Source organism: Corythoichthys intestinalis, chromosome 11, assembly GCF_030265065.1.
Source record: "Corythoichthys intestinalis isolate RoL2023-P3 chromosome 11, ASM3026506v1, whole genome shotgun sequence".
NCBI classification, from domain to species: Eukaryota; Metazoa; Chordata; class Actinopteri; order Syngnathiformes; family Syngnathidae; genus Corythoichthys; species Corythoichthys intestinalis.
Window position 1 is genome coordinate 20,424,098 of NC_080405.1, and position 26,263 is coordinate 20,450,360.

At 40.8% G+C, this 26,263-nt stretch overlaps 1 protein-coding gene across 4 annotated transcripts in view; it reads right to left on the reverse strand.

Annotated features, from left to right (window-relative positions):
- Positions 1 to 26,263, reverse strand: part of mid2 (midline 2) — a 240,067-nt gene that overhangs the window by 78,952 nt on the left and 134,852 nt on the right. For all 4 annotated transcript variants that reach the window (XM_057850096.1, XM_057850099.1, XM_057850097.1 and 1 more), the window contains one exon: positions 24,816 to 25,693. In XM_057850096.1, coding sequence (XP_057706079.1) covers positions 24,816 to 25,637 — 822 coding nt within the window. In that variant the 5' untranslated portion in view covers positions 25,638 to 25,693. The remainder of the gene's footprint in view (positions 1 to 24,815; positions 25,694 to 26,263) is intronic.

A 26,263-nucleotide genomic window follows, 5' to 3' on the forward strand; every position in this document is an offset into this window, starting at 1 on the left:
CCCCCAGCCTCTGTCATAAAATCAATAACGTCTGCCCCACACACAGACTTAATAAAATGGTCAGCAGTACTAATACCAGCATATGAAGTAGCCTACACTACACAATAAATGCTGCTCCTCATTTACCCACTAAAAGTCAGCAGCACTCTAAGCAACCTTACCCCGTGTGACCCGTCGAATTTTCTATAATGGCGACAATCAACAAAAAAAAAAGTTGACTGCGACAGCCGACGCTTCAAGGATGGGTGGAAATTGGACTATTTCTTCACTAAAATACACAACAACTGTGTCTGCCTTATTTGCAAAGAGACAGTTGCTGCTTTTAAAGAGTTCGATGTGAGGCGATATTACCCAACAAGACACTGACATGTACGACAAAATTTACAGGGAAGATACGCAGTGAGAAATTGAAGCTAGTTTAATTTCACACCTGCAGTATTTCGCAAGAGGCCGATAGTCGAAAGAAAACGCCACAAAGGCTAGTTATGAGATTGTTGAAATTATGAATTTAAAAAAAAAAAATAATAAAGAAAAAGTGACGGACAGAATGGCTTGCTAAAATTTGCCTAAATATATCGTTCTAAGTAAAGGACGTCAGCCAAGGTCGGCCCCCCACATTTTTACCACACCAAATCCGGCCCCCTTTGCAAAAAGTTTGGACACCCCTGGTTCAGAGTCTCTAACGCCTACTGCGAGTGTTCCATTATCCAACAACATTATCCAAGTGTAGCAGCACATGCTCAGAGTGCACTGTCTTTTTTTCCCCAAAGTGTAAGAACAGTGCATTGTCAATGCACAGTTAGCTTTTCTGCCTGGATATATCACTCCTGAGGCTAGGTTTGTGCGAAGGTGAATTATTTACAGGTACATACTGACTTGCTGTCAAGAGTAAACCCTTGGTGCCACTACAGAAGACTTCAGGCTTTAAGGCTAACACTGGGTGGTGAGACAGATTTAAAAAATAAATTAATTTAAAAAAAACTATATTCACAATTTGCTCAGGTAAAATTGCTTTGCACACAACTAGCCATGTTCATTAGGCACTATGGGAATTTTATCACTGAAGAAAGTTTGGATAGATGAAAGGTGCCGTTACAGAGGAACGATTTATGACTAGCCATGAGTGGTTTAAAGAATTTAAAAGACATCCAAAGTGTGCTACGATGAAGCTACTATTGTAGGGCTAGTGCTGACAGCAGTTAGCCCACAGAATTAAAAAAAACAACTACAACTTGGCGTGTTGATGTTAATTTGGTTAGTAAAAGATTCTGGATCAATGAAATCTTTTTGTGCAATGTCTTTCTATGTAAATGTGCTATTTCAAAAAACATGGACACCTGCAGCTTACAGTGAAGGGCACTCTCCAGTGTGGAATTTACGATATTAACGAAGTTATCTAAATAAACTAGATTTAGGTTCTGCTGCTAGGTTCTAGAGCAGTGGTCTCAAACCGGTCCTCAAAGGGCCGCAGGGGGTACTGGATTTCATTCCAACCAAACGAGACAAATACCTTTTCACCAATCTGGTTTCTTACAAGTGTAATCAGTTGATTGCAATCAGGTGCTGCTTATGTTAGTAGAAACCTCATTGGTTGAACTGTTTGTGCTGGATCTGTTGGAACAAAAACCAGGACCCACTGCGGCCCTTTGTGGAGTCGGTTTGAGACCGCTGTTCTAGAGGAAGACTCTGTCCGCATGACCTCCAATTCCCACCTCTGAACGAGCTTCTGTCATATCCCTGTGGAGGCTGAAGACATGGAACCTGAGTGGTCCATGTTCAAAGCTTCCATTGCTTAAGCTGCAGCCGAGAGCTGTGGTCTTAAGGTCTTAGGTGCCTCAAGGGGCGGTGACCCCCGAACACCTTTGTGGACCCCGGTGGTCAGGTAAGCCATTCGACTGAAGAAGGAAGCCTTCAGAGGTATGTTGTGCCTGGGGACTCCTGAAGCAGTTGCAAGGTACCAACAGGCTCGAAGGACAGCAGCCTAGGCTGTGATGGAGACACAACAGAGGTTGTGGGAGGAGTTCGGTGAGACCACGGAGAAGGACTTTCGGACGTCACCAAAATGGTTCTGGAAGACTGTCACACTTGAAGTCAGACTTGGTCCAAGTGGGTGTTGGCCTTCGCCAAGGTTGTACTTTCTCACCAATTCTGTTTGTGATTTTCATGGACAGGATATCAAGGTGTAGTCATGGTGGAGAGGGTTTACAGTTTGCTGGGCTGAGGATTGCATTGCTGCTTTTTGCAGATGATGTGGTCCTGTTTGCATTATCAGCCTCTGACCTGCAGTACTCACTGGATGGGTTTGCAATCGAGTGTGAAGCGGCTGGGATGAGGATAAGCACCTCCAAATCTGAGGCCATGTTTCACTGTAGGAAACTGGTGGTTTGCCTTCTCTAGGTAGGGAATGAGGTCCTGCCTCAGGTGTTCAAGGAGTTCAAGTATCTCGGGGTCTTGTTCACAAGTGAGGGAAAAATGGTGAGTGAAATTGGATGGAGAAACAGGGCAGCAGGAGCGATATTGCAGTCGCTTTATCGCACTGTTGCAACGAAGAGGGAGCTGAGCCAAGAGGCAAAGCTCTCCACCTACTGTTCAGTCTTTGTTCCTGGTTCCTACCCTCACCTATGGTCAAGAATGATGGGTCATAACTGAAAGAACAACATTGTGGGTTCAAGCAGCCGAAATGGGCTTTCTCAGGCGGATAGCTGGCATCTTACTTCGAGGCAGTTTACATGGTGATGCGCCGAAAATACATCAAATTTCATATTTGCATTTATATGGTCTCCATTTTAACAATGTTGCAATTCCACGTGAAACCGATGTAGTATTCATGCCAAGCCCGAGGGGGCAGGGCAGATTTACATGGCGACAGCCAATGATGCACTTTGACACCAACAATCTCCTCAGCCTGGATGACAACATATCCGCCCACTCCAAGCAACTGTATTTTTCTTTTGCTTCAAAAGGCACAAAAATGGAAACCTTAAACATATTTAAATTAAAAATATTATAAAAGCAGTAAATTAAATCCGACGTTCTGCCATGTTTGCCGTTTTTAATGTTTAGTAGCAGGGCTGCGCACACCCAATGTGACGAGTGCGAGTGCTGACGTTATCGGTGCGAGCGCTTTCCATTGATATGTTTGCGGAGCAAGCCCCAGCAATCGAATCCTTCCACTTAGGAGCCCTGAATCAAAGGTCGCGTCTTTGCCTCCCATTTTCACCGACACCATATAAAGGCGAGGCCATTCTGCAACATAATTATTGCGTCTTGGTGTTACAGAGTTGCCATGTAAATGGCCCCTTAGAGACAGGGTGAGAAACGCTTCTATTCATGAGAGGCTCAGAGTCGAGTCACTGCCCCTTCATGTAGAAAGGAGTCAGTTGAGGTGGTTTGGGCATCTGTTACGGATGCCACCAGGGGGCCTGCCTAGGGAGTTGTTCCTGACACATCTAGCTGGGAAGAGTCCTCAGGACAGGCCCAGAACCAGGTGGAGGGATTATATGTCGAGACTCACTTAGGAGCGCCTCGGGATCCCTCAGTCGGAGCTAGTTAATGTGGCCAGATAAAGGGAAGTTTGGGGATCCCTACTGAAACTGCTGCCCCCGCGACCAGACTTTGGATTAGCGGATGAAGATCGATGGATAGGTTCTGCTTGGAGTCTAGTGAACCAATGTGTTAGCGATTGATATCACTGTGCTAAATAAAATTCACGGGGAAGACCCAATATGTTTTTACATTTTTTAACCTAAATACTAATGAAAACCTAATAAAATGAAAATAATTTGGAACATCACTGATGTTTTTTTCTTGTTTCCCGAAGACACATTCAGAGCCACATACTCATTGTCACCTTTAAGCTGCAATGGTAGACTATAACAGTTTTCATCACAGTCACACAACTTCCCCCGCAGCAGTCCTTTGCACTCTTTCACCATATCAAGCACGGATAAAGTGACACTACAGATTATATTACCTCCAACACATGGACCACAATGCTGTGTGGGGGTGGAGGGGGAAAATCATATTAGCTTCACAAATAGTAAAAATGCAAAGTTTGCTGGTTGAGCTGTATGTTCAACTCGTCATCTTTTTGACATCTGCAGTAAAGAGTGCCATTCTCAAATTCTCTTCAAACTAGATTATCTGCCCAAGGGAATTCAGATGGAATGTGCATTGTTTCGGTTTTTAGGAATCGGCCCACAACTAAAGGTTTAAGTAAAGATAATAGCATGGAAATGTTTCTTTCCCTAATTAATGAACAGAATGAGGACTACTCATATATCTTATTATTAAAACAAATAATCCAAAAATACAGAACGCAACACTGGGAAGTGAGTTCTGTGTACAGTACACCCAAAATATATTGTGACTGCAACAACAATAGAGAGTATCTCTGACCTGAGATTTTCATGAAACATAGCTGTTCCAAATCTGATTGCTTGTTCTTTTTTTGCCACCAGTTTTTTCTTTCCTCACTGCCACAACTGATGCCTCATCATCACTCTTTCACAATGTCAGCTGTCGCCTTTCTCTAATTTTTCAGCATTGCCCTGACCTGAATCTGCTTGCCCTTCTCCTTTTCTGTCTGTGCATTTACGACTTGCCTAGACTTCATCTGACAGTATGAGTCCTGTTTTGAAGCCTTTGTGCCATTTTCTTTCAGTAAAACAGTATTAGCAGTCAAACCAGCAATTTAAGAAACAGATAAGAGTATACTTGTATAAAAAAAGCTGCAAAATGCAGAGGATAGTACCATTATACCAAATACTTTTGAGTTCTTATCAACAGAATCGTATTACACGTTTAACTTCGCAAGCGGCAAATTATCTTGTTTTATCCCCTCAAACCCCAAACAAGAACACTATTCTAGCATGATAGACATTTTTCACTAGGAACTTTGTAAATCCTTACTCATGGCAAACATATTTGACTCCTTCAATAACGTTACATTTTAATCCAGATTTAAGCCCTTCACTGCCATTTTTACCTTAAAGAGACTTTAACAGTAGTTACTTAGAACATGAATGGGACACTGCTTGACAAGCATGTCTTGTTCAACCATCAACATGCGGTACACCCAGCTAGTTAAAGTAAGAAATATCTCCATTAGGATGAAAATATGTGTGCTCGCTCAGACAAACAACTGGCTTTTGGGTCATCAATAGTAAACAATGTGATTCAGCTTTCCGCAAAATGTACTTGGCCTTTTTGGATTGGAAGCAGTGGACAAGCCAGTCAGTCATGTCACTACGATTTATTTATAGATAAGGTCATTTAACACAAGATGGAGGCTTTGGTTATACATTAAGCCTGCTACTGTGGCAGCTGGTGGCAGCATGATGATCAAAAAACGATCAAACAGAATATTTCAGTGAGGAAGCGGTATCTGGATCAGATTAGAAGGACATAGTTAGCCTGTGGTATGTTAAAATAATACACATGCAGAATCCTAGTGCAATTTTTGACAATAAAAGCTGATGAGGAGAGAGACAATGTAAGAGGACCTATTTAAAAGAAATATGACACAGCATTCTTAATGTAGCCAGTCAGTCGGTGGAAGAACGTCTGAATAGTCATTGACATGATCTCCTGTAAATATCTTAAGACACATTCCTGGCGCTCCATTTTTTTCTGCTTGGTGGTCTTATCGTGTGGATATCTGAAGCAGAGACTCCCCTTTGTATGATTTCACAAGGAACTTCTTCCAACCAAGGAAATGTAACTTGCAAATAGGGATTACAAACATTGGGAAGAACAATGTTCAGCTAACAAAAAAATTATTTGAAATGACAACTTTAGAGCTAAATTTCTAGATGATCCACATTGTAGCTTTCGTCCAGTTCATTCATTTACTGAAGTCCTTAATGAAGGACAATGTTGGACTGAGTTGTACCATCTTGACTACTGTGATTGATGGCTAATGGGAAACATTCCAAAGCCGGGATCTCCCAGAGAGGTGCACAGAGCTGCCTGAACATGAACACACACACCCAACTTTCTTCTTAAATTACAACACATCTGATTTATTGTAATTTTTGGCCACTTTGAACTGTTTGGCTTACAGTCCAGAGTGACTTATTTATCAATCTTTATAGGCTAATGAGCTGTACGTTTTGTAGTGGATATACATCCCATAATATAATGTGGAGGCCTGCGGCATACAGTCCAGTGCAGCTTATATATAACTAAATACCATTTTCTTGTCAAATTTTGTGGGTGTGGTTTATAGTCTGAAAATTACGGTAATCAAAAAATACAAAACATAATGACTTGGTTCTGGGTGCTATGGCTCAAAAAATAAAGTCTCTTTAAAAAAAAAAAAAAAAAAAAAAAAAAAAAAAAACGCAAATGGTGAATTAAAAAACACAACATCAAATCACATTCCACAACGGCAAATCAACAAACAAAATTACATTAAGGAACTGGAAAAGGTAGGCACTAGTGAAAGGAGGTTATTCCGCTTCTGTCATGGTATTTGAAAATGAGCATTACCACATGGCGAACGTGGCTGCCACTATAAAAATATTATGTTATACATGTGTCCCCGATATTATCGGGTAGCCGATAATATCATTCGATAAAAGCATTTCAAAATGATATTGAATAATATCAACATCGGTTTTTCATTATCGCTTTTGATGGCAGTGCTGTCATATCCACTTGTTTTCTGCCTGTGTTTCATATACGTTTGTCATAAGTTTGCATCAATGTTCCCCTTATTGGTCTAAATATTGGCCCATTGGTGCATCTTGTTTGACATGAAGTAGGTTGTTTTAGCCAATTCAACATAAATTTAAATAACATTTTAACCGTAAACAAACAGCCCCTTTTTAAGTCCATGGTGAAAAATAATCATCCGAGATAGAGTATGAAGCTTCACAAACACTTATGAGCAAATTACTGTTCAAGACACCAATGCCTAAACATTTTAACTGGAAGAAACTCGCTCCACAACTTCCCCACTTTTGTTTCCTTCTTTTATCTTGCTCCCAATCATTTAACCTTCATGCTGTCTTTGTTTACAGCCTTGAGAACGATCTGAAACTGATAGTGTGATATGACGTGATTACACCACCCCCATTAAAAAAAAAAAAACGCACCTTGCAAAAATGCTTTATTTTTTTGGTAATGTATTTGTTGTAATCCAAGCAGAGCAGCTTGATAAAAATAAATCTTTAGAATTCTAAGTGACACTTGCTCGATTACCAGTTTATCCAACAAAGATGTTATTCTATTTCATATCATTATCTTCATTTTAATTTTCTGTTTGATCTTGCAACTTTGCAAAAAAATTAACTCTGCTGTGTTTTTTATATTATGCACCATAATAAATTTACTAATGAAAGTTCTAAATCACATAGCATTTATTCATTCATTTTCCGTACTGCTTATCCTAATACGAAGCAAAAAATATCCATAAAACCAGTGAGGCGTGAGGGTTATCTTGAATTTCTTTCCTGATAATAAGTAGGTGATGTGTTAATAACAAAATGATGACACATTATCTGGTAGAAATGAAAATTATTACCCTGAAGAGGGGGAAAATCAAAGAGGCCCCAAAAATGAAAATGAAAAAATGATGCAGCAGACTGCTTAATGTTGCCAAAATTACATTGCAGGAACTCGAAAATGATCCTCAGTAGTTTGTGTGGCCCCCACGTGCTTGCACACATGCATGGCAATGTCGGGGTTTGCTCCTAATGAGACAACGAATGGTGTTCTGGTGGATCGGTGTGCCATTATCTAACCTGTCGAGGTTTGTGCGTCCTCCCAGGGATATATCTCCCCAGACATTCACTGACCCACCACCAAACCGGCCATAATGAATGATGTTGCAGGCAGCATAATTTTCTACACGGCATCTCCAGACCCTTTCACGTCCGTCGCATGTGCTCAGTTGAAGCTGGTCTCATCGGTGAAGAGCACAGGGCGACAGTGGCGTAGTTCTAGTAATTCTCGTTGTCCAATGCAAATGCCAATAGAGCTCTACAGTGCTAGGCAGTGGGCACAGAGCCCACTACAGGACGTCAGGCCCGAACGTCCGCTTCACGGAGACTGTTTCTGATTGTTTGGTCAGAAACATTCACACCATTGGCCTGCTGGAGGTCACTCTGTAGGGCTCTAGCAGTGCTCACCCTGTTCCTCCTTGCACTAAGGAGCAGATACGGATCCTGCTCAGGGTTTAAGGACCTTCTAAGGCCCTGTACAGTTCTCCTGGAGTACCTACCTGTCTCATGGAATCTCCTCCAGGCCCCCAGGTCGTTTCTCAAAATGTCTAGCTCAGTGATGCCCTGGTCCAGATCTGGGAGGAGATCTCCAAGGACACATTTGTCGCCTCATTAGGAGCATACCCTGACAATGTCAGGCATGCGTACAAGCACGTGGGGCCCACACAAACTATTGAGAGTCATTTTGAGTTGCTACAATTACATTAAGGCAAAAGAGACCAGTCTGCTGCATCATTTCTTCCACTTTCATTTTTTGTGTCTTTGATTTCCCCCTCGAAAGGGTGATCGTATTCATTTCCATTAAATTATGTGGCATCATTTTGTTACAAATACATCAATTACTTATTATCAGAACAGATATTCAAGATAATTCTTCCTCCAGTTTAGATATACAGTACATATAAATATATATATGGCTCGTGAGTTGGACCTTATTAGAAAAAACATTGGTATAAATTTAATCTAAACTGGAAATGTACTTTTGCCATTACACTAAGACGTGTACTGATCACCAATATTAAGGTTCGCATTTTTTAAAAAAAGTCACAGTTAGTAAAATTGATCAAATTTGCCAACACTGCTAAGTTCCCCACCCTCTGCAGCTGCAGTCACCCGTGACAGACAAACTTTTAGCCAGTCGCATCCCAAAGTGTGAGCATTATGTGAGCTGACTCTAAACTCACAACTCCTCCACTCAAAAAGATGACGTCTGCTATGTGGTAATTTTTTGGTTAGTGAACAAGTGAAGACGGGCACGGGCTGGAGAATGCTGTCTGGATGTAATTTGTGAATGCACTTCGAAAGAGTGGCCAGTCTTGCGGACGGAATACTTTTAATATTACTTCCGATTTTATGAGACTACACACGGGTGTCATTAGTTCAAACTTGGTAACTTGCAGGTGGCAGACCATTGAGTCTCAAAGTCTCATTTTCTGAAGAGTGAAGAAACAACCTTTAGGAAACGTTTACAATGCACAAAAAAAAAGGCCAGACAAGAAAGCAAAGCATTGGTAAGAATGAGTCATTAGCAGTAGGCTCAAATACTGTATGTTTTAATGTGTGTGTGTGTGTTGATGCTGACTGACATTCCACACTAGCTAAATATTTCTGTTATGCATTGCCCTACATTGCCTCTAAATCATGAACTGTCTTACAGAAGCGAAATGCAGGAACTTGCTGTGTTTCATTCTTTTTGTGTGATTTAAATTAGACACTTTAATTAAATTCTGCAAAAACTAAATGCTATTTTGAATCGAGCCTCAAAGCCATGCTGGTAAACTGTGAGTGTCATCATTTTCCTAAAAAAGTGCCTCCTCTCTACCCACGTAAATCCTGATCTGTGACACAGAAATACTTATGAGGAGTTATCCTTCACATTTTCTAGGCAAACAATGCTGTACACCTGGGGTGCCAAAACGAGACCTCAAGGGTCCTTGTGGGTCCTGGTTTTTGTTCCTACCAATCGAGCACAGCCTGTTAAACCAATGAGGTTTGTGCTAAAACAAGAAGCACCGATCTACAATCAAATGATTACCCTTGTAAAACACCAGATTGGTCCAAAGGTGGCGTCCTGTTTTGTTGGAAAGAAATCCTGCACCCATTGCGGCCCGATGTGGAAATGTTTGGGGACACTTGCTGTACGCTATAAAAAGTTGGAATGATAATGACTGGAGCAGAGTGGATGATAACATTTCTACATAATCCTCATTAGAATGAAATTCTTACATCCTAAATTCATTCACCTTATGAACCGCTTATCCTCACGAGAGTCACGGGGGTGCTGGAGCCTATCCCAGGTGACAACAGACATTTAATAGTAACGTTTAACCCTAATGGCAGCTTGTGGTTTGGGTGGAATGTTCTCTGGAGAGTAATGTGAACTGAATACAATTCATTTTGCCATTAAAATGTAGCAGTGCTGATCTACTTCTGTTGTGTACTTGCAAAATAGGCTATCGGTGAGCAGTGAATGTATTACGATTAGTCTGGTCTGATCTGATCAGTGCTGTGACACACGCACAGGAGATGCATGAGTAGCCCTCATTTCATAATTGCCTTTTTGCAAAGGACCGCTGATACCAAAGCTCTTAAAAGCATTCCATGTCCTTGCTATGTAAATTGTGCACAATGCACGGATTAGAATTATTTGTTCATCTTTTTCTTCCATGACCTACCACACTATAGAGGGCTTTCATGACGTGATTTGATTCAGCATCAGCAATGAGTTCTTGTGCACGTGTGTGTGTCCATAGAATGAAGCTTCTGATCATGCACACATCTTCAAGTGGTACGCTCAAAGCTTTTTAAACATCTTTGTGATTTCACGTCTTAATGACTAAGTGATCTACATCTCCAGCAGCTGTCTACAGAGAGCACTGCCCCCTCCGGGGCAACACACTCAAAGTATGCCACCCATCACGTCACATATAAGACCTGATAGAATCCACTTCAACACAAATGCATACCCCCACACCTATAAATACACATACCTTATCGAGCCTCCTAAACACTAGATGGCTAACATTTTCTAACATTAAGACTGTGTGCATGTTTTTGCGCAATGCTGAAACAATACCCACAGGCTATGTGCAAAATAGTGGATATACAGTATAGTAAGAGAACAGACAGAATGCTGATGTGCAGAAATGTATCAAAATGCAGGAAGTGGAAGTGTAGAACTGAAATTGAGTATACAATAATGTAACATGATGTGCTGGATGACCTTTACAAAACTTTCAAAAGGATTGGAATAATTAATCATCTAAAACCACCCACTCTTTAATAGTGGGAATGCAAATTATTCTCACCCCATTTACATTCCATCAGTTTGTGATATGTATGTAGTGATCCCCAAATGCATTATATCCACCCAGGAAATGTCAAAAAATGCTTATCATTCTGTTATAGTATATTCTAATTGCTGCATTGCCATAGGTAAAATGAGCTTCATTCATTTTTAATATAAACTATACCCCCATTACGTCTTGAAAGCATGGGTCTGTTGACTTCACACAGAAGGTTTGGGGGTTTTCTGTCAATGTTATTTCCAGTACCTTACAACCAAAATCCGTTTGTGCTATATACCTACATATGTTTTTGTAGGGATGTCCCTGATCCGTTCACGAGATTTTAATTTGAGAAAAAAAAAAAAAAATGTTTGTGCTGGCTAGTCTCCAGAGTTAAGAGCCAGATGATATTTTACAGTACGATCCTGCCACCTTGATCATAATAATTCATTGTATCCATCGTGTGATGCAGTTTGGAACACATGCTCATTCACTTGCACAGCACACAGCCTGTCGGTTGCATTGACGCCGTTGAGTGCTTTATGTTATCTTTCTGCCTTGGTACCTATAGGTCTAAGTATTTTACATCTATAACAACCTATTAATATACACTATATGTGTGTTAATGGGGAAAAGCTATATGATCAAAATTTGTTAGTAAGTCCTTTTGTATGGAAGCTAACCTATTCTTATAGCTTGTAGCCCAAGTGAAGTGTGGTGTCTACATGGTATTTGTATTTGTATACCGGCATTAATTGTGCAGTTGTATGCATGCATGTTTATTCGTTTCTTTCACAAACTTAAACAAATAGCTTAATATGAAAACAAGAAAAGACCAAGCCTTGTGTTTTTTGAAAGACAGTCAATGTTAGCTGGCTGTCGGGCAGTGCACAAGGAAACACACTATATTGGGCAGTACACTTATCTACTATTTTTTGTCTTTTTTAAGGGCTAAAAGTAACAAAATAATACAGAAATACAATGGCCTTGCCAAAATAAACAAAAAAATATACAGTACTGTGCAAAAGTTTTAGGCAGGACACCTGCCTAAAACTTTTGCACAGTACTGTATATATATATATTTTTTTTTTTTTTTTATTATTAAATTTATTAGGATCATGGCAGCTTCCACTTGGGGAAAATATATACATACAGTATATCCTGTATATACATAATATAATAAAAATATACAGTACTGTGCAAGGGTATGAGGTATTTTCTGAAATCCTATTATGTTCATAAGAGGCTATCATCAGGTACAAGTACAGTACACAAGACCTGTCAAGACCTTTCACGAGAACCTTGCTTGCAAAACTTTATGCTCTTCAAACCCTGATGTGCCCAAGATGCAGGTTAAAAAGGTGAATAATTTCTTTTCAAGAAGATAAACTGATTAAATGTGATCCATTTCATACAGTTCTGAAATATCAGATTTGTTTTTCTTTTTTTGATCAAGTATTGATCTATTGCTCTTTAGTTTTAGTTTCATCATCTATGCCTAACTAACATGAATCCAGCAAAGCACACCTGCACAGGAGCAGGTGATGAGACATACACATGGTAAATCTAAGGTGGTTGTAACTTTAAGTGGCTCTCTTTGTAACATTTCAAAGAAAGACGAGTGACTAGGTCTACCATTTAAAGGGCACAAATGTCTACTTCTAAGGAAAGAGCACTGTTCAACAGCTGCCTGGGGAATATGTGCCATTCTGTTGCAGCAGAGCCAGCTTATCCAATCTTTCAGGCGGTCGCCTGTCGCGTGCAGGATAACGACGTTCAACAGTCACTTCCGATTTTCCACTTGTGGAAACAGGTTCCGATACCGTTTCAGGTTCCGCTTGTGCATTGGTTGAATTAGACACAATTACAGCAGGATTGTTTGGGTTTGACACTTTTGGCATGTACTTCCTTAATCTAAGTACATGTATGGCCGAGACTTGAATGGAACAACACTTCTTTATTCAGTGTGCTTCTCAGCATATATGTCACAGAGACATCACAGAGATTCCTTTTATACTGTAATACCACACCCACAGGAAGTGCACACTATGGCAACAGCAGTGTGACATAAATATGTCACATCTCCCTAGTGGCATATTTGGCTTGCTTGCTACAGGTGGCTTACCTTTTCCCCACAGTGTGAGAAATTAGTGACTGTTTAGTTGTGGTGACTAATTTTAGTATGTTTAATCATGTGTGGGGAAAAAAGTACAACCTATTTGATGTATTGATATAAAATTACAAGGTAACAATCACACAATCCAGTCCTGGGTCATCATCCTCACTCATCGTGGCTGGCAGCATTTTGTCCTGCAATGCCGCGCGGAGAATGTAAACATCACCGTGTGGGACTATGGGAGGCAGTTGTGGCCAAACTTAGTGTGAGCGGTAAATTGCGTTATTTTTTTTTAATGCGTTAATATTTCCAGATTAATCATGGTCCTTAACGCGTTATTGTTGACAGGCCTAATTTAAAAACACTGCTATTTTGCAAGTTCTCCCACTTAGAAATCATAGAGGAGTCAAAAATTTTCATCGTAGGTGCATGTCCACTGTGACAGGGATTATCTAAAAAGAAACATCCAGAAATAACAATGCATGATTTTTAACAATTAATTTGTGTGATACAGCAGCAAACAAGTCTTTGAACACCTGTCTATCAGCTAGAATTCTGACCTGAAAGACCTGTTAGTCTGCCTATTAAAAGTCTACCTCCTCTTCATGTATTATCCTGAATCAGATGCACTTGTTTGAGGTCGATGGCAGTATAAAGACACCTGTCCACCCCATACAATCAGTCAGACTTAAACTTGTAACATGGTCACGCCCAACGAGCTGTCCAAAAACACCGGAGACAAAATTGTTCACCTCCACAAGACTGGAAAGGGCTACAGAGCAATTGCCAAGCAGCTTGGTGAAAAAAGGTCCACTGTTAGAGCAATCATTAGAAAATGGAAGAAGTTAAACATGACAGTCAATCTTAATTGGAGTGGAGCCCTGTGTAACATATCACCTCGTGGGGTCTCAGTGATCCTAAGAAAGGTGAGGAATCAGCTTAGAACTACATGGCAGGAGTTGGTCAATGACCTGAAAAGAGCTGGGACTACCGTTTCCAAGGTTACTGTTGGTAATACACTAAGACATCAAGGTCGTCATGGAAAGCGTGCATGGCACGGAAGGTTCCCCTGCTTAAACCAGCACATGTCAAGGCCCGTCTTAAGTTTGCCTATGACCATTTGGATAATGCAGAGGAGTCATGGGAGCAAGTTTTGCGTTCAGATGAGAGTAAAATGGAACTTCTTGGTCATAATTCCACTAACTGTGTTTGGAGGAAGAAGAATGATGAATAATAGCTCAAGAAGACCGTCCCTCCTGTGAAGCATGGGGGTTGTAGCGTCATGCTTTGTTTTTTTCTGCACATGCGACAGGACGGGTACACTGTATTAGAGAGAGGATGACTGGGGCCCTGTATTGTGAGATTTTGGGGAACAAACTCCTTCCTTCAGTCATAGCATTGAAGATGGGTCGTGCCTGGGTCTTCCAAAATAACAATGACCTGAAGCACAGCCAGGAAAACTAAGGAGTTGCTCCGTAAGAAGCATAACAAGGTTCTAGCATGGCATAGCCAGCCGGTCTCCAGACCTAAATCCAATAGAAAACCATTGGAAGGAGCTCAAACTCCGTGTTTCTCAGCGATAGCCCAGAAACCTGACTGAGGGGTGGGCCAAGATCCCTGCACACATGTAGTGTGTGCAAACCTGGTGAAAAAACTACAAGACACGTTTGACACAAGACACAAGTTTGACCTCTGTAATTGCAAACGAAGGCTACAGTACCAAATATTAACATTAGTTTTCTCAGGTGTTCAAATACTTATTTGCAGCTGTATCTCTCAAATAAATTGTTAAAGAAATCATACATTGTTAGTTCTGGATTCTTCTTTTTAGATTATCTCTCTCACAGTGGACATGCACCTACGATATAAATTTCAGAACCTTCTATGATTTCTAAGTGGGAGAACTTGCAAAATAGCAGGGTGTTCTTATCGTCTTCACTGTACCTACAATTATGAACATAAACTAATCATTTACTTTACAATCACTCATTCCAAAATATCAATTGTACTATATAAAACACATTTTACCTTTGATGGAGCCTAAGCAAGCAAAGTATTTCAGACTGTAATTGATTATCAGGAAGGTCATACGAAATGTAATTGATCACCTGAGCTGGTATTTATGATGCTTTTTTTTTTAAAGAAACAATAAAATGCAATAGTCAGCATTGGCATTTGTATGGAAAACCTCTTAAGTGTATTCATTCTAAACATTGACAAATCAGACATAATTCATTTTCATTAGAATGTCACTGGATAAAATGTAATTTAACTTATTTACCTAATGTACTTTAACCAATTAAACTTTTTTTTCCTCCCAGAAAATAGAGCAGATAGAAGCTGAATAGATAAAGCCTCTCTTGACCTACATCTCCCATGATTAGGGATGCCCTAATAAAACCTACCCTGTCCTGATTTGCTATGATTGAAAACCAGATTATACATTAGGAACCACTTGCCATCTGAAGTAGAGGTAGGACTTGGGCTGCCTCTGTCCCAGATGTGGAGAAGATGGAGGATTTTTAAGTAGTAAAAGTTCAAAGCCTTGGCTCCAGGGAGATTTCCATAGAAGCACAAGAAAGAAGTCATGGAGTGCAGGACAAAGCAAAAGGAGGGCCAGTTTTGTCTTAATATAAACTCTCCTCGATTAAAGAACAAGGTGGCAGGAGTAAGTAAGACTACATTCACACTGCAGGTCAAATCCTATTTCTTTGCCCGTATGACACATATGTGATATTTATTTTCAAGCACTGTTAACAATCCAGTTCCGATATTTTCACATCCGACCCAGGCCTCTTTGACATGTGGATATAAATCCGATATGTATCCAATGTCTCTGCAGTATGAACGCTCATCCGTAAACATCCAAAATATTTGTAATCAACAAGTGAAAAACCTCACCATTGTTCGACAAAACAAACAACAGACACAAATGAGCAAGGGCGGATAAAGCTGTAAGATATCACTTTTGCTTCTTGATACCACATGTGAAGCTATCTGGCTAAAATAATTAAAAATTTGACTCCAATAGCATAAAACCCTCAAAAAATGCCCAAAAGCATAGCGTTCAAGAACTCCAGAAGGGAACATATTTATTTCTGTAAGCAATGCAACACGTCTCACAGTGTGCATGCATGTGATGTCACGGAACCGTTCCCTTTACATGGCGCATTTGGGCATCACGCCCTGTGGCCTGAACGTAGGTTAAGTGTGAGCATGCTAAGCACGTTGAATTTTGCTGCCATATTCACACTACAATTGGCCCGACACAATGAAATAAGAGCAAATCATCAATGATACAAACTTTGGGGATTTCATTTCCACTAAAACAAAACTTAAGTTGTAGCTAAGAACATCAGTTCACTGCAGTTTCCCTTGAGATAGCTTGTCACACACCAAAGATGACTGTCGACTCTCACAGCTGCTAGCCATTTTTTTAGCCTGTCCTGTCCAGCTGCTTATACACGGAGAATAGGAATCTGGGTGTCCATATGGGTTGAACAGTTTTAATCTAGCACATGGGAGTTTGATACAGTGGGGAGTATTTGCTGCCAATGGGTTTTCCCATTGGCAGTGTATCAAATACTTGTTCTGTATATACTTACATTGTAGTGGTTCATTATGTTTTATTTATTAGGAGAAGCAGCAAACGGAAAAGGGCTACGGGGGACAGAAAGGAAGGAAGCAGACAGAAGAGGAGAAGAATAAACAACACATGAAATACAATATCACACGCCTATGCTATGAACATAGAGGTGCTATCGTTAGCTTATTATATTTGATGATGATTAAACTTTTTTATTTCGAGCATGCACACACAAAGAAACAAAAAACATACAATATAATTCAACAAAAATAATTGCACTCGAATATTCAACCGTGGACACCATGTGGGGGCCTGATAACCAAAGGGAAAGAGGAGGGAAGGTAGGTCTGCTAATTCTTATACGTAAAGTTTTCTTATATAAACTAACGATAACCCAGTCCCCTGGTTTTTTGCTTTGCTGCTTCGCTACTGTGCAGACGTCTCTCTGCTTTACTCCTGCTTCTCAAGCTTCAATCATCTTTTTAATCATTTTTAATCATTTTTAATCACCTCTAAATTACTCAGTATGTCTTGGAATTATCTTTTAATCATTTTTTTTGAGCATTTTTGAGCCTTTTAAAGTGCTTTTTTGTCGTTACTGGAACACAAGTCTGCCTTATCGGAGCTGAGGAATTCGGCTAACGAAAGCTAAGTAGCAGCAACAGTAAACGGACAGCTCGGGAATGAAACCACTCTGCCGATCTCCCAAAACAGCGAGTGGGAGCGGACTTACAGAATGCAAACAAACACCATCGAGACTCAACGGGACCCTGGCAGAACCCAGCACTGGCAGATTTACGATGAAAAGGAATGGCCACCTCTGCAGAAGAATGCTCATCTACTCCGGCACCAGAAAGAAAATTATCACAGATCAAGGCAACAACAAAGGCTCAAAGCAAAGTGCCTCAAGCTGCTGGAATTCTACTGGAAAATAGATTTACGCCACTCTCCGAGACTCCTGACCCAGGGAAAGTTGGAAGACCCAGCTCGAAAGAGAGGTACGATGCTAATGCATGTGCTAGCAGGCTACAGAGAAAGCGACCCAATGGGCCCCGCACTCTGATAGTGGGCGACTTTGCTGTGAATGGGATGAAACACTTTTGTAGCAACAATACCAGAGTATGTTGTTTTAACAAAGCTACGGTTTCTGTTATCTCAGAGAATATCCTGAGCATTGCTGCTCAGCATCCAACAGCCACTACTCTGATAATACACACAGGAGCCCTCGATATTGCGAAGCAAAAATCAGAGCTTTTAAAGCAAGACTTCACTGAACTGATAAACAAAGTCGGAACTTTAAATACTGAGGTGTTTTTCAGTGGACCCATACCCGCGCCCAGGCTGGGGGATGAAAGTTTCAGCAGAGTGATGATGCTTAACAAATGGCTCAAAGCAACATGCGCTGGACAATCGATGTACTTCATTGACAATTTCAACATATTTTCAGGGCGCAGGCATCTCTTTAAGAACGATGGCCTTCACCTAAATAAGTCAGGAGTGCGGTTACTAAGCAGCAGCATGTTTTATCTCTTGAGGCACAGACAGTCTGCTTATCTCGAGGAAAGGAGGCAAGCTGTCCCAAAACATCGGATAAACATGGTGGCTGGGATGAGTGCTGAATCAGACAGTGTGCACGCAGGATCAATCTCTCCTCCAAAAATGTAGCCGATAGTCGCTGAAGGGGAAGTGACTAAGACAGCCCTGCCAGGCTTTGACCAACCCTCCTCTGCTGAGGCTCCACTCCCTCAACGGGAGGAGACCCTGGTAGCAGGTGATCGACCCCCTTCAGACGAGACTGAAGAAGTGGCTCCATCAGCTCAACAGGAGGAGAACGACCCGACCGTGCAATCCTCTGCTGTCGAGGCCCCATCCAGCCCCAAATCCTCGCACTCCAAGACGCCACCACGCCGCCGACTCCAGGCTAAGGCCCCATCCAGCCCCAAATCCTCACACTCCAAGATGCCACCACGCCGCCAACTCCAGGATAAGGCCCCATCCAGCCCCAAATCCTCACACTCCAAGACGCCACCACGCCGCCGACTCCAGGATAAGGCCCCATCCAGCACCAAATCCTCACACTCCAAGACGCCACCACTCCGCCGACTCAGTCAGGCTAAGGCCTCATCAAGGCCTAAATCCCCTCAGTCCCGGAAGCCACCCCGCCGACGACTTAGTTTGGATGGAATAATGAGTCAACCTGATTGGGACTCCATGGATCTAGATAGCAAGGTTAACCAGTCTCTTGATCTCCTCAAGTTCATGTCTTCGCTTCCACCCTGTACCTGCCACACCCGACAGGTGCCAGGGGAAGATGGCAACAAACCAACCAGCCTCCCCTGGAATTCTCTCGGGGCAAAGCCAAAGCACTACAACTCTGGAACTACACGGTATTATCCTTCTATGGAGGAAGCCATGTTTGCGACACAAATATGATGTGCACCGGGTCCAGGCTGTGACAACATTACAAAGACTGTTCTGTCCCAGCAAAAGCCGGGGCCTTATGGAGTACAGTATGTATGCTCAACAATCCCAGTGGTGATAAACAACAAAAAAAGGGCTAGACTGGTGAGAAATAAAAAACGTTCAATCAACTCTGCCAACCTGTTAAGCATAGTATGTCATTCCCAAAACTCACCAGTGAATCCAGTCTGGCATCTCCAATTGGCTCTGCTAAATATTAGATCTTTAGCTGGCAAATCTTTCTTAATTAATGATTTTATCAGCAAACATAACCTTGACATGTTGTTCCTAACAGAAACTTGGTTAGATCAAGATAAGAGTTCGACAGTTCTGATTGAGGCAACCCCCACAAACTTCAATTTCTTTAGTGCGCCAAGAACCCATAAGAAAGGAGGTGGGGTTGCCAGTCTGATCAGGGACAGTTTTCAATGCACGAATATTTCATGTGGTCAGTTTGATTCCTTTGAGTATATTGTCATTCAGCTAAAAAGCCCTTGCAGAGCTGCCTTGGTAACAATTTAAAGACCAGTATAACACAATGTTTTTTTGATGAGTTTACCAAAATACTGTCTTCTGTCTGCATGGACTTCGATTGTGTTGTTTTAGTGGGTGAGTTTAACATTCATGTTGATAATCCTGAAGAAGGATGTGCTAGAGAGCTTTTAAATATTTTGGATACATTTGGTTTGTCTCAGCATGTCACAGTTCCAACACATAACAGAGGGCACATACTGGACTTAATAATATCCAAAGGTCTTAACATCTCTGAGGTCACAGTGAATGATGTTGCTCTGTCTGATCACTACTGCATTATGTTTAAAATGACCACCCCTGTCCATCCTCTGAAAAGGGAAACAGAGGTTATTAGGAAGTGTTACATAAGTGATAACACATGTGCGTTATTCACACAGGCCTATGCCTCATCATTAACCCCTACAATAGCTCCAGTGGAAGAACTTGTAAATAGTTTCAGTTCCAGTGTGATGACTGTAATGGACACTATTGCCCCGATTAAGACAAGAACTTTGTCAAGAAAGAAGAGGTCACCCTGGAGAAATGCCATACTAGCTATAAAACAAAAGCAAGTTTGTAGACGAGCAGAACGCAGATGGCGAAAATACAAACTCCTAGTTTTTTATGATATCTACAAAGAGAGTCTTCGCAAATACAACCAGGAACTGAAAAATGCTAGACAATCATATTTTTCAGAGATCCTTAGGAGAAACACCAACAATACTCGCACACTATTTTCTGTTGTTGACAAACTGACAAACCCACAAGCATCAATACCTCAGGAATTGGCATCTGAGGTGTCCTGTAATAATTTCGCAGCATTCTTTACACACAAAGTACTAACAATTAGACAGACTGTGTGCAACTCCGGATTAACAAATGTTACACTAAATGCCTCCCAAAATGTCCCCCACGTCAATCTTAGACAGTTTAGCCTCTTGGACTATGCCACTTTAACAGAAATTGTGTCGAAATTAAAGCCCACAACATGCTGCCTTGACATCCTTCCTTCAAACTTTTTCAAAACTGTTTTTCATTGCATAGCCCCAGACATACTTCAGATTATAAATTCTTCCCTCCAAACAGGAGAGTTTCCTCAGACTTTAAAAACTGCAGTAAAAAAACCTCTCCTAAAAAAAACCTAATCTGGATGCCTCAACCATTAGTAATTACAGGCCAATATCAAATCTGACATTCCTGGGGAAAATTATCGAAAGGGTTGTGTTTGAACAGATCCAGACTTTTATGATCCAAAACAATCTTTTTAACTCATTTCAGTCTGGATTTCGGCCACAACACAGCACCGAGACCGTGCTTATCAACGTCTTAAATGATATTCGTCGGAATACCGATGCAGGCAAATCATCAGTTCTGCTACTATTGGATCTCAGCGCCGCATTTGACACGGTTGATCACAACATACTACTCAGCAGATTGGAACAGTGGGTAGGGCTTACTGACACAATTCTTCAGTGGTTCACATCCTATTTACATGATAGGGATTTCTTTGTGTCAATTGGAAACTATCAGTCAGAACGAACCAAATTCACGTGTGGAGTCCCTCAAGGGTCAATTCTTGGACCACTCTTATTTAACATCTATATGCTTCCGTTAGCTCAGATAATGGAACAGTATGACATCTCCTATCACGCCTATGCAGATGACACACAACTGTACATTTCTGTGTCCCCACATGATTATAGTCCCTTAGTCTCCCTGAGTAAATGCATTCATCAAATCAATGATTGGATGTGCCAGCATTTTCTCCAGTTAAATGTGGAGAAGACAGAGGTGATCATTTTTGGGCCAAAAAAGGAAAGGTCAAAGATAAGCAGCCAACTTAGCACAATGTCACTTACAGCTACAAATCAAGTCAGAAACCTTGGCGTAATTATTGACTCAGACCTAAAATTTGATAGCCATCTAAAGTCTGTCACTAAATCCGCTTATTACCACCTAAAAAATATAACCAGAATTAAGGGGCTTCTGACTCAACAAGACATGGAAAAACTTATAAATGCATTCATTTTCAGCAGATTGGACTACTGCAACGGTATATTTACAGGTCTTGATAAAAAATCAGTCAGGAAGCTGCAGCTAGTACAGAATGCTGCAGCCAGAGTCCTCACAAATACAAGGAAGCTGGACCACATTACACCGGTTTTGAAATCGCTACACTGGCTTCCAGTGAGTCAAAGGATAGACTATAAAATACTACTGCTCGTCTACAAAACACTTAATGGCCTTGGACCAAAATACATGCTTGATTTGTTAGATTCCTATGAGACATCTAGACCCCTAAGGTCGTCTGGAACGGGTCTTCTGCATGTTCCAAGAACAAGAACCAAGCAGGGTGAGGCAGCATTTAGTTATTATGCTCCTCACCTCTGGAACAAGTTACCCGAACGTCTGAAGTATGCTCAAACTGTTAGCTCCTTTAAATCAGGGCTAAAAACGCTTTTGTTTAGCACTGCATATCCATAACTGTCTATATATTTCAATCTACCTGCCTTCTATTCCTCTTGTGCTTATCTCTATTGCTGATTTCAATGATTATTACTAGTAGTAGTTTTTGCTTTATTTTTATTTTTGTTTTATTTTTATTTATTTATTTTTAATCTGTGATTAAATGCAATCTTTTGTCTTGGTTTTTACGTTGTGTTGATTTAAATGTGATTTTTATGGTCTTCATGTGATGTAAAGCATTTTGAATTGCCTTGTGTTGAATTGTGCTATATAAATAAATTTGCCTTGCCTTGCCCCTAATCAAAAAAAAAAAAAAAAAAAAAAAAAAAAAACAGGAGAGGGGTTAAATACATTTTTAAAACTTGAATTATAACAAATTAGTATTTCTTTAATGCTATCAAATTTAGTCTGAGAGTTGCAGTTTAGCCTTTTTGCTTCTTCCAAAGGCCAACATGATAATATCAAACAAATGGAGCAAGAACAAAATGTGAACTAAAGGATAAAATGACAAAAGAGGATAACAGTGAAGATGATGAATAAGACGAAAGACGATCCGGCTCAGGAAAGAATAAAATAAAATACAATGGAAAAAAAGATTTCTGAACCAGCAACAAAATGTCTATCTTTAGTCTAGATTCTCTACTTACACAAAGTGCTAGAATTATTCAGACGTCAAGGCTATATGTTCAACTCCAACAATATACAGTAACTCTATGTTGCTAGAATTAGGGCCAGCACGTGCCTCTCTTCTGTTTTTTTTTTTTTTTTTTTTTTTATACCCTGACTCAGCAGTCACTCTCTTTACGAGGAGACTCTGAAAGCTCAGCGGTCACATGGAATGCCAGCTCATCGACTATTATGATGACGACCTCCCCTAATGCTCACCACCTCTCTCTACTCACCGGCACACAGCTTGCTTGTTTCTCTCATGTTTTCATTTCTGATAAATTCTGATAATATGAGTGTTTATGATTTCAAATAAGCAGTTCCGGCTGTAATAAAACCAAATGTGTTCCCGAATCTAAACCAAATTATTGTGACAAATGTGTTTCAGATGAAGCACCAAAGTTGAATAAGGAAATGGTAATACCTGGATTTTATAACTCGTCAGACCTTACTGTCATAGAATTGAATGAATGACTACCATATTGTCCAAACAATAAGGTAGGGTTTCATCAATATCAGTTAAAGGTACACAATATGAGATTTCCACTTCAATTTTTCATGAACAGGCCATAATATTCCAACTGACATTAAACAAACATGTTTTTTTTAAATACTTTTAAAACGTATCTCAATGGTTAAGCTGAGATTTTCCCATTTTAAAAGACGATTTGCCTGTCGCAAATTTCTTCCTGTTTAGCTTCAGTGTTCATCATCAACCAATCACGAGACCACTTTCCAGTCTTCATCTGGGTTGCCACAGCTCAGTACGCACCATTAACTAAAGCTTCACCAACTTTGACAAACTGTCTCAATTCAGTCTAACCTCTCAAGCAAAAAAAAAAAAAAAAAAAAAAAGTTATGAATCTCAAAGGATTCAAGACAACAAGTGAAGAAAAACAAGGATATGCATTCATTTGGCGTTGCTGTGCTGTTGTTTAGCATGTGGATCCATTCACAGGTGTTCTGCGGTGTTTTGTTGATTTAGTCAAAGTAAACTCCTCCGTTGTTTAGAGCAGCTTAACTTGACTCGATGAAAACTGTCCCATCGAACAAATCTACCTTATGTTTTGACACGTTTATTTAGATATTCCCATTGTCGAAACACTAACAAGATTATGGGTAGTGGTATAATATAATGTCATTATTCTAGCTTGAACAATAATTGAAATGCCATTAAAACCCAGTCGACCAACATGTTTACGGTGTGGTTGCCATGCGCATGCTCAATAACGCTTTGGATATCAATTCGACAGGCAGCGCAAACTGACAGAACACGTGTTCTTTGTTATTTAGCATGTGGATCCATTGACAGAGGCAAAGATGACGTCTTTACACGTTTATATAGTTAATTGGTAGTTAATTTAAAATAGATACAACAATTAAATAGTCTTTGTGGATTCTGTCAATGCCTTACCAAATTATATATTTCTTTGCCAGTGTGCTTATACATTGAGAAAAGTAGCCCTCCCTCACTTTGGTCATGATGACATAAACCAACTTGGACCTTCTATCACTCTGTATGACTTTTGTAATCATCATTACTAAATGTTGCCATGATTACTTTGAAACCATCTTGCATGAAAATTAAAAAATAAGATATACTTTCTGCAGAAGAGTCGTCGCTCTCCATTTAAAGTTCTTTTCCTGCAGGGTCTCCAATGTGAAGCGGTATTCTGGCAACCCGAAGGCGGATGGCATTTTGTGCTTGTCAATATTTTGATCTAGTTGCAGTACCATTTTTGGCCATTAATCCTACATTGTGAACCTTTAACAATGGCATGACATTCCCTTCAGCGCTGTTCCACTTAGTGGATGCATAATGCAACCCAAATCAATACTACTACTACTGTGGCTTATATATGGAAACAGTTTATAGGCCATTCACTGAAGGTGCGCTTTGTACTCCAATGCACTTTATAGTGCAGATAATACAGTAATACATTATAAGCTTATTGTTTACAAAATGTGAACTAAAAATGACATGAAGGACTTACTTTGAGCTTGTCAAAGCGTTCGGTGAGTGAGGACACCTGGTGCTCCCTGTGTCGCCCTACCAGTTTGCAAAGGGCGCAAATGAGCTGGTCATCTACAAGGCAGTACATGTTGACCTTCTCATTCTCATGCTCCGGGCAAGTCAGGCCCCGGAGATGCGTGTCAGGTACAGGCTCTACCAGGCGGTGACTGGTGAAGGGCTTCTTGTTGGGATGTGTGGCTCGCAGACAGCGGTCACAATACGACACTTCGCATGTGACGCACGTTTTGACGGCTTCACGAGGTGGATCTTGTTCACAGAACTGGCAGCAAATGCGCAAATCCATTTTGGCCCCAAAAGCCGGGCTGTGGTTTGCGTTCGTGTGGTTAACGTGATTGGTGTGATTGGCGTGCGGGTGCTGGTGGCTGGAAGTGGCCGGGCTGCTCCTGGCGCTGCTTCCACTCGTGCCACCGCCACCACCGCCGCCAATTGTTCCAGCTATTGTGCCACTAATGGTGGCGGTGTAGGGCCGCTGCAGGCGCCGGCTTTCAGTAGGCGAATTGGGGCCACTAAGGGAGGCCTTTTGAAAGCGGTCTATAATGTTCTGCAGCGTCACATTGCGCTTAAGGCCCTCCAGCCCGCGGTGATTCAGCGTGATGACGTAACGACAGGTGGGGCACTGAAAGGCTGAAACTGACTCAAGCGGCTTGCTGGATGAGCAGTGTGACACCAGGATGCGGTGGGCACAGTTGAAGCAAAGACTGTGGGCGCACGGTAAGAGCAGGGGATCTTCAAACAACTCCAGGCAGATTGGGCAGGTTAGCTCAGACTCCAGTGTTTCCATCTTCAATTAAACCTATCTAAAGGCAACATCAAAACCCTCAGAAGCTGGCCTTTTACCTGTACAAAAGAAAGAAAAATAGAAGGTCAAACTTTTAAGATAACTTAAAAAATGAAGAAAAAAAAAAAAACTTTCATGAAAAATCTGGTCATTGTAAATGATAATAGCAATGAGGAGGTCACATTAATCCAGTTTTAGAAATTACAATGTATTTAGCTATCTAAATAGCTAGCTAGCTAAACAAAGCATTTAACAACCTTCACAAGTGCCAAAATGTACATCTGGATCAGATGAACTTTCATTTTATGTTGAGACAGGTGTAATTTTATCAAAGGGAAAATTAGTTTTACACAATTTCAAGACTTTTAAGTATATTTCAAGCATTCATCTTCCGTTCCGCTAATCCTCACGGGGGTCGCAGGAGTGCTTGAGCCTCTCCCAGCTAACATGGGCAGTAGGTGGAGTACAATGTGAATTGGTTGCCAGCCAATCGGAGGGAATTAGCATACCATGCATGTTTTGGGGATGTAGGAGGAAACCGGAATACCCGGAGAAAACAAATGCAGGCAAGCAGGAGAATAAGTAAACTCTTTTCTTTTTGGGATTATTCAAGACTTGTTTGGGTTAAC